Source organism: Limulus polyphemus, unplaced genomic scaffold (genome assembly GCF_000517525.1).
Source record: "Limulus polyphemus unplaced genomic scaffold, Limulus_polyphemus-2.1.2 Scaffold7982, whole genome shotgun sequence".
NCBI classification, from domain to species: Eukaryota; Metazoa; Arthropoda; class Merostomata; order Xiphosura; family Limulidae; genus Limulus; species Limulus polyphemus.
Genome location: NW_013673592.1, coordinates 12,850 through 29,504, shown reverse-complemented (window position 1 = coordinate 29,504; position 16,655 = coordinate 12,850). Strand labels below are relative to the sequence as shown.

The window sequence follows — 16,655 nt, the reverse complement described above, 5'->3', positions numbered from 1 at the left end:
CTGTAATTACTAGAGAAATTTGTTAATTAAAGCTCCAAAGTGTCAAAGTTTCCTATATATTAGGCTTATAACAACCGCGCCATCTAATAAGTTATTTAGTGCCGTAATAAAAGTAAACAAACATGAGCTTTCACTCAGCTTCATGCACGAGGTAATAAAGAGAAGTTATAACACGTGATTAGCTAGGTGATCCTATAATATATATATAAAAGTAAAGAGAGAATTGACCTAAATATGTGACTCTATCAACACTATAAAATTTTACAAAGAGATGGATTCTGTGGATTACTGCATGAAAATCACACCTTTTAAGGACAATCTCGATTTAATATTCATTGACTTTTTTTCCTGCTATAATAATCAATCCATTATTGATGACACAGTTACTGAACTAATAAGTCCTAACGCGTCACCTTGTGAGATGTACATAAGTTAACGTAAACCACGCGAGCAATAAATATAGAGTCACGTTTAGGCCAGCCAGTTTCAGGATCACACTAGTAACATGACCGGAGACTTGAAACAACTATCTCTAGAACTGGCATTTGCGGCGCTGTGTATCGTTTGGCTGACGAGCAGTGCTGGAAGTTCAGAAGAGAACAAGAAGAAAGATTACAACAAGTAAGTCCAAATATACTGAAATATAAAATAAAAACAAAATTAAGATTAATATAACGATTTCACTATTCCAGTCAGTTGTTTAAAAACACAAATAACACATGCTTTTTTCTCATGATAGATATGTTTAGAATTTGTGCACACTGGGGCAATAAATAATATGAAATTGAAAAAAAAATATGGTCATCAATAAGTGAAGCACTTGTGAAACGTATAATTGTATTTGTTTTTTCCTCAATTCTGTAATTATGGAGTTTCATCAAGTACCGACGGTTTCAAGTATGAATTAAATAATATCAAAATTATATAATATGTTTATTAGATTCGTTTTTTTTTATGTTAAGCACTAAGTTACACAAAGATCTATCTGTACTCTTCTCACCACGGGTATCGAAACCCGGTTTCTAGCGTTGTAAAGTCCGCAGATATACCGCTGTGCCACTGGGGGCATTAGATTCGGTATTATTTTAACGAATGGAGGGTATACTGGGGAAGTAGAGGACATTTAAAAAATACTATACTTCAGAAAAAAAATTTTTTTTCGTTTCCGACGTTTCGCCTATAACCTAAGGCTGTTTCTAGAAGCTGCTTTAACTTAAGCTACGTTTAATAACTCAGTCGATTTTTTGTATCTTTGTTTGTAATAAGCAGAAAGCTACAGTTGAAGCTTGTTTACATTGGTTAAAATAATTTTGAGCCTTTTAGGTGAAACGTTGGAAATAATAAAATATGCATTTCCTGGAATTAAGTCATATGTTTTGTTTATTTGTTTGTATATGTTTTTTGAGAAAAAAAAAATATTTTTCAGTTATAATAATCAAGTCGATATTTGTGTAACTGGTACTAAACTAGATAGTAGGCTATTCACCTATCCATCTCACCGAATGTACTTTCACACCAACAGAAAATATTAATTTAGTGTACAGCCGAGCGTACGCGACCCAGTGGTTAATGTGTCCAAATGTGGAGCTGAGGTTTCGTGGTTCATGTCCCGTTACCGCCAAAGTAATAAAACAACAAACCGCATCCCACACTTTAACGCTGTCCGTACATTATAAGAGTTACAGTCAAATCCCACTATTCAGTCTGACAAGGGTAGCCCAAAAGTTGACTTTGGGTGGTTTGGACTAGCTGTCTTCCCTTTAGTCTATCACATTAAAAATTGGGGTCAACTAGCGCAAATAGCCCTAATATCACGTTGGGCAAAATTCAAGCAAAGAAATCTACTGTCAGTGCATCACTTGAATTAGGTTTATTCGTATTTAAAAAGCATATGGCAAATACTCTATGCTTCATATTCAGTTTTTCCTGTGAAAATTGTAACGTTCATAATAAGTGCTATGTTTAGTCTTTTCGTTTGTACTCCTAATTTGCAAAGTATAAATTGTGGTGTTTTAGTACATCAGCCTAACATCGAGTGCTTGTAGTTAAGACCAGAATGATTTAACTAAAATCATAAATATGTAATAATATGAATTAAAAAAAAATCATATATATATCTTTAAACAACAAAAAACAAAAAAAAACAAGTAGTTATAATTAAAGGATGTGTTCTGCGAATCTTATTTTCAACATGTTGTAGTAGCGTTGTTCTCGCACTGACGGGTTCTTTTAAATTATTCGGTGAATATAATACAATATCCAGTCCGCGTAACGATAGTAAATCACTTTATTTCCTACTTTAAAGTGTCTACAAACTTGAACATTTGTATACTACCGTAAATTGTTGTAGGCCTATGTAACAATGAGGTTAACTAACGTATAACAAGTCAACTTACTTGTTCAAAGTAACTGCGATAGCTAACAAACTGACTAGTTCACTCTTCATCTTGAAATAATCCTACCTACTATCTTCTTGACTATCTTTCAACTAACTCACTTACTAATGTAATGACATTTCAATGACTTCACAGAACGTCGTATTTATAATCTACGTTTAAATAAGCTTACATCCTTACGCCACATCCTTAGAACTACCTAACAGGTGTTTTTGGTCTATTTCATTAAACTTTTCGATCTTAACGTTATCATTAAAGTCGCAGCTCTTTTTAATTAACATTTAACTCATAACATTAAAAGTATAGTTTTATACAGTATTTAATATTTTACTAGGAGCATAATTCGTTGTTTCAGTCATGGATAAGGATGATTCTGATGCTCAATATTTGTGCTTATTATAAAAAGAAAGTGGTACGTAATAAGTATGGTGCGTTAAAATACTGTGTGGATAAGCCATAAATAATTGACTCAGCACTAAAAAAGTAGGCTTACCGTACTCTTAAGTCTATGCTTCCGCTTGCTTTTGTAGTGTTTCACTCCTGTAACTTTCCTCACCATGCAGAACTGCCTCAGCCAAAAGTTGTTATTTTTGTTTTGCAAAAGTCAACGAGGTTATGAGAGCTGTAGTGACTCCCCCACTTCCATGTTAAATGTTTTGTTTTTGATTTTTGCTCGTCACATAGTTATGTCTTAAGGTGTAGACAGACGGTCGTTGCAAGTTTACTTATTTCGGTCCGAATATTTTTCAAGATAAAAGAAAAACAATTGTTGTTTACAAATATCGGTTTATGTTTCGCATAATCTGAGTAGTGAGTAAGAGTATTGACGTTCATTGTGGCCATCTTTGATAAATTTGCGTCGTTTTGGGCGATAAAAATACTCGTATCGTTTTATGGTGCTAATTTTTCTGAGTTTTGTTATTGTAAGAAAGAGCTACGATGTTGGGTTTTATTTTGTGTTAAAAAGAAGTCACACTTGAAAATCAAATACTGTATACTGAAAAAAAGGAGTATATTATATTTTGATTTTGACAATAACTTATTTGAATAAGAAAACTATGTTGTTCATTGGGGATGAATATTTTTTTATTTATCCAGAAGTTATAGCTTATTTAGTTGCAAAATCCATTACTAAATGTTCTAATAAGTCGTTGTGAGTGGCTGTCTGTAATCCTAAAGACATATCAGGTAGGGCAGGTTAGAAATGGCGGATCACATAGTATTTTGAGAGTGGTTATAGGGGCCGGACACTAATTTCTTGTTGAAAACAAACGTATTATGGCTGTATGCAAGTTTATTAGTAGCAAACGCCAGTATAATACAATTATATGTAACTGATATTAAGCAACTAAACCTCAGAGTCATATGTACTAGAAATACGTACTATGTTTAGCTTCATTATCTATATATTTTCCTTTTTTTTCTTCTTTTTTTTGCCTGGAGGTTGTGGGCCGGTACCCTGCGGGCCTGCAGTTGGACAACTCAGGTCTAGGCCATTGACCCTCACGTTACCGATAAAACTTTTACAATAAAGTTCACGACTGAGATAACGATACTTAAATTGTGTAGGTCAATTTTCTGTTTTCTTCGTATACCTACCGTGTAATAATAATAATAAAGATCAATAAAGCCTCAGGATATCGTACAGAAGGAACAGCCGGGAGCATAGATTGTTACATTTGAATGACACTTCAGTTCTGCTTCTTCCTTTATTATTACAACAAACAGACAGTGACCATAAAGATGAGTTAGATTCAAAACTCTTTATCTGATACAAAGTGTTTTCAGATATACGTCGTGATAAACATGGTTGGTTTGTTTGGCTTTCACGTAGAGATACACAAAAATGTTTTACAAGGTTTATTTTTTCAAAACTTCAAGTAGCCATCTTGAACAACTTCATTGACTTTAGTGGTGGCACTATAATATAAAATAGTAAGAGTTATTACTTGTGTATCAGTGTTTGAGAACAAATATTCTCAAAAATAATTGGACGAAAGAAAAAAAAAAAAGACACTGAAGCGCTGACGAAAAGTTTTAGGTAAGCGAAGCAAGGTCGGAGTTTGTTACTGGTTGTGGTCGTACGTCATTACAACCGGTTATACGTATACTGAGGATGGCCGGAGCTGAGTGCTCGTGAGTTTCCTAGGTAACGTTTCCATTTATGACCCTTGTAATAAATTAAAAAAAAACAAAGATGTTTTACGATAACTTAAAACACGCTTCTTTTATATTTTTAACTTGAATAATATCGCCATGATATTATCTATATCATATACTGCAGCTTTTAGCTTTTGTTTTTGTTTGTTTTAGAGCAAAGCCATACGGGGCTACGCATGGAATCGAACCACGTATTTTAGCGTTTTAAGTCAGTAAATTTACCGCTGTCCCAAGCTTTTGTGCACGAGACTTTATTTTGAACAGATGGTCAAAACCTTATCCTGATCTGGACTGGGCACTGTTGGAAGGACTCTTATTAATAGTCCAAGCGATTTTGTTTTAAATTTTAACTCTTAAATGTAATGTAGCGATTAAAATTGTGCATAATAAAGCAATATTTGTCCAAATGTTTTTATCCAAATGGCTCCTCTGCTTCATGGGGATATCTGTACTTTGACTAACACAGGGGTTGAACCCTGAATCCTAGCGTTATAAGCTCTCATTGTCCTTAATCTAAATTAAGCTTTGCACTGGCAGATGGGTATTTTCGAGATTTTTACGTTTTAATTACTTTAATTTCACTTCAGATGAGTCCCTGTTTGTCTCTTTTAACTTCTTCACTGTCATGTCGGTCCGGCGCTTTACTCACAATCTGAGGGTCGCGGGTTCGAATGTCCGTCCCACCAAACATGCTCGCCCTTTCAGCCGTGGGGGCGTTATAATGTGACGGTCAATCCCACTATTCGTTGGTAAAAGAGTAGCACAAATGTTGGCGGTGGATGGTGATGACTAGCTTTAGTCATTTCACTGCTAACTTAGAGTAGGCTAGCGCAGATAGCCCTCATGTAGCTTTGCGCGAAATTCAAAACAAACAAACAAACTATCATGTAATTTCTTAGATACAATTTATTTACTTCTATCCAAGAAGAAACTTGAAGTGAGAACGGTTAAATCGTTTGAGCTTATTTGTGGATTTGATGTTTTCCGTTGATTTTCTTTGCATTTAGTAATTAGCTGTAATATAAAAACTTTTATTTACAGTTTCAAGGTACTGAGAGCGTATCCAGCTAAGAAACAGCATGTTGAACTATTACATGATTTGGCTGAGACTTACGATCCCGGCGTAAGTATTATTATTTTTTTTCCAGATTCTAATATAGCAAAATAAATTCAGTTTAATATGGTTTTATCGAAGTTGTTATTCATGTGTTATCATATTAAAGCAAAGTAACCAGTTTGTATTTACGCTGACGTAACATGCATGCATACTCCATCATTTAGCAGTCACATGTTAATAAATTTTGATAAAAGAAAATATGTGGTTTCCGGTTGTTACATGACATAAAAGTTCTGAAATGGGTCCTCCAGCATCTTTTACGAAAATTCATAAAAGTTCTAAATAGTAACGAGTTTGTTTTATCGCAAGAATATTCATAGGTGGGACAGACGGATTTACAACGATAGACTCCGAGGTTCGATTCCCCGCGGTGGATACAGCAGATAGCCAAATGTCGCTCTGCTCTCAGGCAAAGGCCCGGCATGGCCAGGTGGTTAGGGCGCTTGACTCGCAATCTGAGGGTCGCGGTTTCGAATCCTCGTCCCGCCAAACATGCTCGCCCTTTTAGCCGTGGGGGCGTTATAATGTGACGGTTAATCTCACTATCCGTTGGTTAAAGAATAGCCCAAGAGTTGGCGGTGGGTGGTGATGACTAGCTGCCTTCCCTCTAGTCTTTCACTGCTAAATTAGGGTCGGCTAGTGCCTCATTCACGTAATTAAAGTTGTAAAGCTAAAATGGCTGCCAAATTCGAACCGTTTGACCGAATGGGGGTACACATTAATGAATCTACAAAATTTCATCGAAATTGGTTCAGCCAATTTCTAAAAACAACTTATAACACCAGACAGATGGTCAACTTTGCTATATGCATGGATAACCTAGTTTACTGTACATGTTAATGGTAATGAAAAACAATTATATTACTTTTAAAAGATTCTAGAACATATAAAATATTCGAAGTACTATTGGAATTACAAGTTTCAGCTGAGTATAGTGCTATTTATATTATGAAACTGAAGGTTGACTTCTGGGTTAGACCATCGTATATCAACCGGTCTGTGGACATCATGGTATCGACGGAGCGCTACCTGGTGGTGGAAGAATTGTTGTCAAACAATAGCATACAGAAAGAAGTCATGATTGAAAATGTAGCAAAGTATGTATTAGTTTAAAAACAATTTTCTCAGTTAACAATTCACAGAGAAGATAATATATATTAATCATTCCCATCCGTTGTGAAGGTCCATCAAGAACCAAAAATTTTCAAGTTGTAAGGTTAATGAATTAATCCTTCCCTCCCGAAGGTCCATCAAGAACCATAAAATTGCCAACTTATGAGATTAATAAAGTAATCCTTCCCACACGTTGCGAAGTACCATCAAGAACAAGCATCTGCCAAATTGTATGATAATGAATAAGGAAAAACAACAAACAAACAGTTTTTCGTTACGTTTAGTATTGAATTCCTGAAATAAGTTATAATGATGACAAGTCAAAAGGTAGTTGCTTGATGAAGTCCAGTAATTTACTTGTAACTTCCAAAGGAATGTTTAAGCACTAAACTATTAACTACACGTGTATGTTTGCCAAGTAAGATTATTCCGAGGTAGACATGCTTCAAATGAAAAATGTTCGAAATTATTTTTTAAATTTTGCAGTATCTTACATTCACATACCTCATAAAACGGTGTCTCATTTTTCCAAAAATTTATTATCAGGCAAGCGGTAGCACTGCCTATGTAGGGATGGCTCGGATTGTTCATGGAAATGGTATTTTAGATATCTCCTCATCAGAACTTAAAAATACTATACAGTGTTTTCTTTTATAACAATATCTATGTAGTGACTGAGTCACAATTTCTGGGAATGTCTGTAAATATCATTGCAGAAAGTTTGAATTTTTCATTCTTCTTTCTTCTGCTTCTTTATTATTACATGATAACTCAAAAACCAAAACCATGGTTCGACCATTTTCACTGAGGTGGCATAGTTTCAAACAGAGTATCTGCTTTTATAAGTATTATTAACAACTAGTAGTAATTTAAATGAATCATAATTCTGGTCATTAAATGACGCATTGAAGTTATCTTTCTTAAAGAAAGTTGGGGTTTCTTTAAAAAGATTAAGTACAGAGTGAAACAAGAATTACCAGTCAATAATATATAAATAATAAATAGTACAGTTGGAACCTCAGTGTATTTAGAACTTGGTTATAAATACAACCTTCCTATGTATATTGAAACACTGCATAAAAAAAAACAAGTAAAGAAAAAACTTTTCAAAACAGGAAGTAAATGTAGGGATGGCTAATATCAATCCTTCACAAAGAATGCAAACAAGATAGAAGGTGTGGCACTTGCATTGTTTTGGAAGAATTGATATTAGCCATCCCCACATTTACTTCCTTTTTTGAAAAGTCTTTTCTTTACTTGTACACTCAGAATGCCCAAATATAGCTCTTAATAAATTTTCAACTATAAGTACTTGGGGTCTTCTCTGTAGCCATAGATTTTACCAAAAGAAGGAAAAACGTAAAATCAAAGTTCATATTTGCTAAAAGATATTGAGAGCATTCAACAAATGATTTTTTTCCTCTTTGTTATGTTTTATGAAAAACAAATAAACTGTCACATAAGCTGTCATTCTAGAATTTGAAGTAATTCATCCGCACAGTATATGTGGAAATGATACTATATTTGTAAGTTTTCCAGAAAAAAGTAACGTTGTACCCTAACAGCTTATACTTGAGTTCACAAACAAAATAACGTATATGTAAGAGAGTAAATCGGTAAAGTTTCAGTAAATGCTCAATACACTAGGGATTTTTATATGTATTTGTTTCTAATTAATAATTTACTGAATTTTCAGAAATACACTAAACATGCCACTAGAAACAGTCTGTATGAAACAAAAATATTACTTTAGAACTGGTACTGATATAATTTATGTTAACTTAACCACGATCATAAATTGCTGGTGCCTTATATCTGTTTCTTTCTGTTTACGTTAGATGGCGATAGTATCGTACTGGTCAGCAATTATAATGAGCTAAAGAATATGTTTTTTACCTTCTTTATTGATAGAGCTATTGAAGTAGAACAAGGTTTTGATGAGAATGACGAGCTTGTTGGACGATCACCTCCAACTTTCTTCTCTTCCTATCATCGCCTAGATGAGGTAGTAGAGTATTCAAGTATCACGTTTCTGCTAAAGTATGTCGAAACTTCGGCATAGTGGTGGATATTTATCAATACTTTAGTTACCTTTTATATCAGGGCATTCGCAATGAAAAATATAAAATGTGTTTTGTTTTAATTTATTTTGCATTTCAACGCTTCGAAATTCAACTTTTTTTTCCATAAATATAGGTAACAATGCAAATTAATATTTTGGCAACTAAGCAAAATCTATAATTTAATGTTGTTGTTTTTTCGTTTTCTGGATAAGTTATGTTAGAAGTAGGAATATTTTGCATTTGTGCAAACAAAATAATGAATTAAAGTATTACAAAAGGGTATTTTTTATCGAAATAACTGAGCACTTCTGCCAGGTTATTTTTTAAAGCTGTTTTTAAGTCATTTATGACAATTCTACTTCAAAACAGATCCACAAATACATGAAATCACTGGAGTCAAAATATCCCAAACTTGCTTCGACTTTTTCTATTGGAAAATCATTCGAGGGTCAGGATCTGCTCGTTTTAAAGGTAAACAGTAATGAAATCTGCTTAAAATAGTAAAATATACATAATTGAAAATGTATTTCCTGATTATTAGAGGAACTTTATGAATAGTTCATATTTTTTATATAAATCAAATAATAAAACGTTAATTAACATTATGGAAGGTTAATTAAATTATTTGAAAGTATTGTTACTGTCTTCTAATAACATTATATGTGGTATTTAACTGGCAAAGTGATATGTCTGCGGACTTATACTGCTAGAAACCGATTTTCGATACCCTTGGTGGGCAGAGTACAGATAGCCCTACGCGTAGCTTTGTGCATAATAACAAAAGAAATAAACTGACAGTAAGCAGAAATAATGAAAGCTTCTTGAAGATTTAAATGTCGTATATGTACAGTCAGATGTTTGTATTTCTTGGGAATTGAATCTGAAAGCGTCCAAAGTATTCAGTCTAATACTATTAATTTTTTTGGAATGGCTTGATATTACACTTTTCCTATAGAGTATAGACGATTATTATTATCCCTCTTTCCACGCTCCCAGTGGCAGAGTGGCATGTCTGCAGACTAACAACGCTAGAAACCGGGTTTCGATACTCGTAGTGGGCAGAGCACAGAAAGCCTGTTGTGTAGGTTTTTGCTTAAACTACAAACAAACTGTCCACGAGCATCTTTTTAGGTGCATGTCACGAAGTTTTATTGATACATTCAAAATTTAATTAAACTGTTCTTTTTTCATGGTATATCAATACATATAGCCTAAAAGCATAGTTAATAATCCATATTTTAATAGTATATAAGTTGTAAGTTCTTACTTTTATAGGGCAATATATAAAAAAATAATTTCCCCTTGTGTGACAATTGTGACATTTGTTCTCTGTCTAGGCATCCCCTCTTCGCTAATTTAGTTACCACCTCACCAAGAAGTACAAAATTTTACGTAAGTTACTTATTATAATATCGTCATCGCTCAGGCAAAGTATAATTTTGCAATCTTCAATCTTATTTGGTTACAGGGTCATGAAATTGACAACCAGAACCCTCTTGCAACGCCCATCTGTCACATCCTCTCTTTCAGAAATTGAAGTTCAGTTCTACATTATTTATAACCAATAGAAAGCCAAGGTTTTCATTTATCAAATATTTTTTTATTTTATACGTCGCTAACAATGCTTTATTTATATTTTGTTACGTATTATCGACTTTTCTCGCTCCACACGTTCAAATTTCATCTGATTTTCCACCATAATCAGTTGTATTTTGATCTTTGCCTGAAATAGGCCTAAGTCCAAAACATTGCGAAATAAATCCATTTAGTAAGAACTTTATCTACTTCTTTTTATTGTATAATTTTAATAATAAAGATGTGTTTCTTAACTTAAAGCTGACCTACTGAATTTAGTAAAAATATTGTTTTTAAAAATGTTTTAGTCGGTAGGTAATGATTCATTTCGGGTAATGTAACAAGAATCCTTTTTTTTTATATAGACTTTATTTCGAACTGTTAACACGGATTTACTTTAAAAACGTCGTGGTAAATCTTAATGTCTGCGGACTTACAACGCTAGAATCCGGGTTTCGATACCCGTGGTGAGCAGAGCACAGATAGCCCTTGTTTAGCTTTGTGCATAATTAAAAAACAACAACAAACAAACAACTTAATGATGGAGCGTGAGTTGGAAATGTGAGAAGAGAGCTGATGGTTGTAGATTCCTTCAGTTCTTTAGTTAGGATGATAATATGTGGTGTAAGAAGCACCTGTATAATTTTCTTATTTTAACTTTTGATCTATTAGAATGATTTTTTACTTTTTTTTCTAGTAGCACTGATTGATTTTTGCGTTAAAGATAAAAATATATGATCCCAAGTTTTTACATTCTCCGAGATATACTTATAGCGCTAAAATTCTCCTTAAAAAAGGCCATTCACCTTCATTGGATCTGGCGTCATAGCAGCGTGGATGTTTACCATGCCTTTTCTATCCTTCTAAGAAAGAGTGTCCTATGTGTTTCTAGCTTAAACTGTTGATAATCCATGAATATGACTAGTCTATCTTGTCGAACGGGCGCGGCCAAGCGATGAAGTTCGTGGTTTGTATCTCATTTTTTACCTTGTTCAACATAGCTTGCTGAAGATGGACTATTTACATTCCGAAACGTTCAAGAATTAAATGTTAGTTACCGTACACACACGTGTTAAATGTTTGTTGTTGTTACCATTGTTCTATTGTTCATCATTCAACTTAGTTCTCCAGTGCCGCAGCGGTATGTCTGTGGACAGCTACCGATAAAAAATGGGTTTCGATACCCGTGGTGGGCAGAGTACAGATAGCCCTTTGTGTAGCTTTGTGCTTAATATTAAACAACAACAACCATTCAAATTCGTTTCCCGTCGAATGAATCTGTGGATAAGAATTAGTTAGCATGTTTCTAGACAACATTTAGGTAGCATCGTTTCCACGGTATTATTACGTCATTAAGAGTGAGTTAGCATGTTTTACACAATACAGTTGTTCTATTTTCAGTATAAGATTACACCCGTGTATAAGTAATATTATCATAAAAAATTTATGATCTTTATTGTTTTAGGATTATTACTATTTTTTATTCACATATATTTAAGTAAGTACTTCGGAATATCATGAACCACTATAGTGGTTCATAATAGGGATCGCAAGGAATTGCACAAACCCTAGTAGAACGTTCTGGCAAAAAGCACCTTAAAGATTCAGTTCAAACAACACTTTAAAACCTTTACTATCGACTGTTAAGGCTTTACACACATAAAAATGCACAAAAAAAACACGCATGTTACACTTACAAGGAAAAGAATATCCGCTCAAAACGGCTCTTTTGTAATTCTTGTTATTATACTCTTGCCAGCCTACAACACAAATAGTTTGGTATATTGCACCCAAATATTTTGTAGAATGCTAAATAAGGTGCTGCGAAGGTCTTAGGGGTATTGAAAAGTCAATTTGTTTCTTTTATATTTTAAATAAGCTAAAAACATAATAATTATAGTGTAAATGATGTTACCATTAACCCCTGGAAGTTATCTTTATTTCGAACGTCTGGTGTTCCTTTCAAAAAGCTTAAGTACAGGGTGAAACAGGAAAACACAGCCAATAATAGATGAACATTAGATGATTGTTTGTTTGTTGGTTTGTTTGTAATTAAGCACAAAGCTACACAATGGGCTATCTGTGCTCTGCCCACCACGGGTATCGAAACCCGGATTCTAGCGTTGTAAGTCCGCAGACATACCGCTGTGCCACTGGGGGCTTAGATGATTGTAACATGTACATACTTAATACTATACAATAAGTGTCTTTAGGGAACCAACCTCTATATTATGTATGAAGTGAAGAAGTAAAAAATAATCAATACACATAATATTAAATTTTATTACACACATTCGTAGAATAATTACCTTAAATGACACGAAGGTTTATTTAAAGCAGTGTTTTAGACAAATCTGTTTTTTTAAAGGCTCCTTTTCTGCTGGTAAAATTTTATACGCACTTAATAGGGGTTGTATCTTAGTCTAGGCATATATTTGCCCATTGGTATACATTATATAGAGAGTATTTAGTTACACAGAAATTATAAATGCTCAGTATATTCTTAAACAAATCTCCATGACAACCTCCAGCTGCAGCTTGACGTTTTACATCTCAAACTAATGCGATCAGAAAGTCAATAGCTACAGTAAATCATCATCAACCGTATCAGCTAGTTATTAGCTATGTTTATTATCATTACAATGTATAAAGTTAGCTACCATATCAAGTAATCCTTTGCCCAAAGTTGAGCTTAAAAAAAGCCAGCAAACAAGATAAATAAAAAAGTGGCAATTTAAAAACCTATAAATGGGGATCTTAAAAAAAAAGTAAGGAGACAAGGATGGAGATACTACAGACATTATTGTCTCAAATGCAAACCCTATTTTAGCTCCATGCTGTTACCTAGAATTACATTTGGTGGAGTCAAAATAGGTATTTTTAGTTTGAGTAAGTAATGTCTACAGTACCTCCAGTCTTGTTTTCTTACTTTTTTTTACGATCTTTATTCGCAGGTTTTTAAATTCCCAATCTTTTATTTATCTTGCTGTGTGATTATTGTGGTACATAAAAAAAGCAAATAACATTAAATATCTCGCCTAACAGTTGTGATTAATTTATTTTCGTGTTGGTATAGATTTTTCTTCCCTCCAGATTAGAAGTGGTAAAGAGACAAAGAAGAAGCCTATTATTTGGATAGACGGCGGTACTCATGGAAGGGAATGGATCACTTCTGCTAGTGCTCTTTATATCGCAACCAAGGTAAGAAAGAAGACAAAATATCTGGAATATTGGTTAGAAATATTTTAATAAGTCCATAATAGTTGCCCTAAGAATCCTAGTTGTCCATTTTACTTTTTAAATTAAGTACCTGCTAATGTATATATTTTTAATATTTAATTCTGATCAGAGCAAGTTACCTACTTAGATCTAAAATAACAATCAACATCAACACGGTAATGAGTATAGCTAATTGAATATACTGTTCATGCGTTTTAATTTATAACGATTAGAATGTATTGTTTCTTCAGTTGCATATCCTCGCTGTTAACGATATTTTTGGACGTAAATCGGTGACGGTAAACCCCATAACACATCACGATGACGGGGATTCGAATCCGCTACCCACAGATTGCGAGTTGAACATCTTAACCACCAGGCTTTGCTAGGCTAAATCGTTACACAGTTACTTATATTTTACGAGTCAATATATCTGACGCTCACGCCTCTCAAAAGTCGGTTCAGTATAAACGTACTTCCATTACTTAAATAAATGGTTTACTTAGATAAAGTGGACGCAACAAAATTAGATTTTCTAATCCTTCTATCCAGCTTCTACGTGGATGACCTGAATCTCGATTACCTCCCGGTCTGCGTGTTCTTGCACATGGAGGAACATGACCCGTATATCTCTATCCTCTATCGACTCGTTCTGAGTTTGCAAGTTAAGTTGGTCCTTTTGCGAAAGATATTCTGTGTATAGAAATACGTAAAGATAAGACTAAGAACTGGAATGTGCTGCTGAGTGTTTTTGGGGTAAAATCTGTTGAACTGGGATGTGCTAATGACTATTTTTGGAGTAAAATCTATTGACCCGGAAAGTGTTGCTGAATGTTTTTGGAGTAAAATCTCTTGACCCGGAAAGTGCTACTGAATGTTTTTGGGGTAAAATCTGTTGAACTGGGATGTGCTAATGACTATTTTTGGAATAAAATCTGTTGACCCGGAAAGTGCTGCTGAATGTTTTTGGAGTAAAATCTGTTGACCCGGAAAGTGCTGCTGAATGTTTTTGGAATAAAATCGGTTGACCCGGAAAGTGCTGCTGAATGTTTTTGGAATAAAATCTGTTGACCCGGAAAGTGCTGCTGAATGTTTTTAGAATAAAATCTGTTGGCCCGGAAAAGTGCTGCTGATTGTTTTTGGAACAGTTTCTTTGTGACAGACGCTCCTTTTTGTTTTTATTTATTTTATCTGTACATTTTAATTTCTTGATTACTTCAGTAAACGGAGTGTGCTTAAGTGTATGTTTTATGACTATATGAAAATAAATGTTTCATAAATTATTTATTAATTACGATTCTATGTGTTATGTTTACGTTCTCTCGCCATTTGTCTTGTTATTATTCTTATTTTATTATCTTTTATGAAGCTTCTGAACGAATATGACTTGGATGCCAACATCACAAAATTGATAGATTTTTATGAGTGGTATATTCACCCAGTTGTGAATCCTGATGGTTACGAATACAGTCATACTACTGTAAGTATCATACCTTGTTATATATATTTTGTATGCATTGAGCTGTTTTAGCGCAGACTTAGATATGATATTATTCAGATATATACGACAAAAAAAAATATATATACAAACCTGAATTTAGAAAATTGCAAAATTTTACACGTTACAGTTTAGCTGTTTCTTTTTTCTTAAGTTATTGTTGTATTTCATTAAGGAATAATAATTGAAGTTCGATCCCCGCTTACACCGAGCATGATCTAGTCGTTAGCATGCTGGATTATGGATCTGCGAATCCACCATTCGTGTTCCGTTATCGAAAAAAATCCCGCTATTCTGTTTGTTTGTAATTAAGCACAGAGCTACTCAATGGGCTATCTGTGCTCTGCCCACCACGGGTATCGAAACCCGGTTTCTAGCGTTATAACTCCAAAGACATACGGCTGTGCCACTGGGGTCCCGCTAATCTGTTAGACAAGAGTTTGTGGTGGGTGCCGTTGAGTAGTTTCCTACCCCTTAGTCTGTCAGCTATATAATTAGGGACGGCTTTCGCAGATACTCATTGTGTAGATTTGCACGAATATATACAAAAATAAGAGACAAATCGATCTCCGTGGCGAACGCAGCACAGTTCGCCTATTGGGTACATTAAAAATAAACACCTCTCGCTACTAATCACTGTATTAAACCTAGCGTTTTCTAGTACAGTTGTATTGCCGTAAATACTTCGTTATTTGAGTATCATTTACTTTAACCCTTGTGTCTCTCACAAATGTCTTGTGCGATCCCAAATCACAATGAATTCAAACAATTGTGAATACTAAGTTATCTTGCTGTCACGGATCTGTACTAGTTCTTTGATTTTTCGCATGGCGACTTGCGATTTTTTTAATAAAGTAAACGTTAATTCACTACGTTGTTTCTGAAGGAAACCGTTTAAAATATGAACTGTAATGTAGTAACAAAAATCTTGCTTGTTTAGCAGTGTGATAGTATGAAAGTAAAGCAAGCTTTATTTGCACTAGAGATTACTATTCTGGACAGAATGTAGCAACGCTTGCCTTGATAACTTTACTGAATATTAGCAGTACTTTTAAACGATGAAGAAAATCCGTAATTTCAGCAGCATTTATAATTTGAACTATATAAATCCATCAGCTTACGTGAAAGACATAATTTAAGCGGAAATGTATTTCAAATTGTTAAGATTAATGATAATAAAACATTACACGAATCGAAACCCGATTTTTAGCATTATAAGCTTCATACGGGAAGATTTTCTATGTTACCAGTGTCCCTCTGACCCTGACCTTTGAAGTTAAACAGGTCTAGAACTTTGTATTTAGTACATGTTGTACAAGTTTGGTCAAAATGCATCCATTCAATTTTGAGATATCTTGTCCACAAAAGTGAGAGGGACAGACAAACGGACAGTACCAAACTAATATACCCCGCTCTGTGATGATTCGCAGTGGATACTTAAAAAGTATACTCTCGGTTATTCGTAAGAGATAAAAGTGTATTTAACAATTTTGTTTGTTTGTTTGAAGTTAAGC

At 34.0% G+C, this 16,655-nt stretch overlaps 1 protein-coding gene across 2 annotated transcripts in view; it reads left to right on the top strand.

Moving 5' to 3' along the window:
* The first annotated feature begins 522 nt into the window (after positions 1-522).
* The window catches only part of LOC106475024 (carboxypeptidase B-like), a 27,600-nt gene continuing 11,467 nt past the window's right edge, over positions 523-16,655 (top strand). For both annotated transcript variants that reach the window (XM_013935721.2, XM_022379242.1), the window contains exons 1-7: positions 523-621; positions 5,598-5,679; positions 6,634-6,770; positions 8,698-8,791; positions 9,219-9,320; positions 13,518-13,625; positions 15,013-15,123. In XM_013935721.2, the coding sequence (XP_013791175.2) occupies positions 6,682-6,770; positions 8,698-8,791; positions 9,219-9,320; positions 13,518-13,625; positions 15,013-15,123 (504 nt within the window). In that variant the 5' untranslated portion in view covers positions 523-621; positions 5,598-5,679; positions 6,634-6,681. The remainder of the gene's footprint in view (positions 622-5,597; positions 5,680-6,633; positions 6,771-8,697; positions 8,792-9,218; positions 9,321-13,517; positions 13,626-15,012; positions 15,124-16,655) is intronic.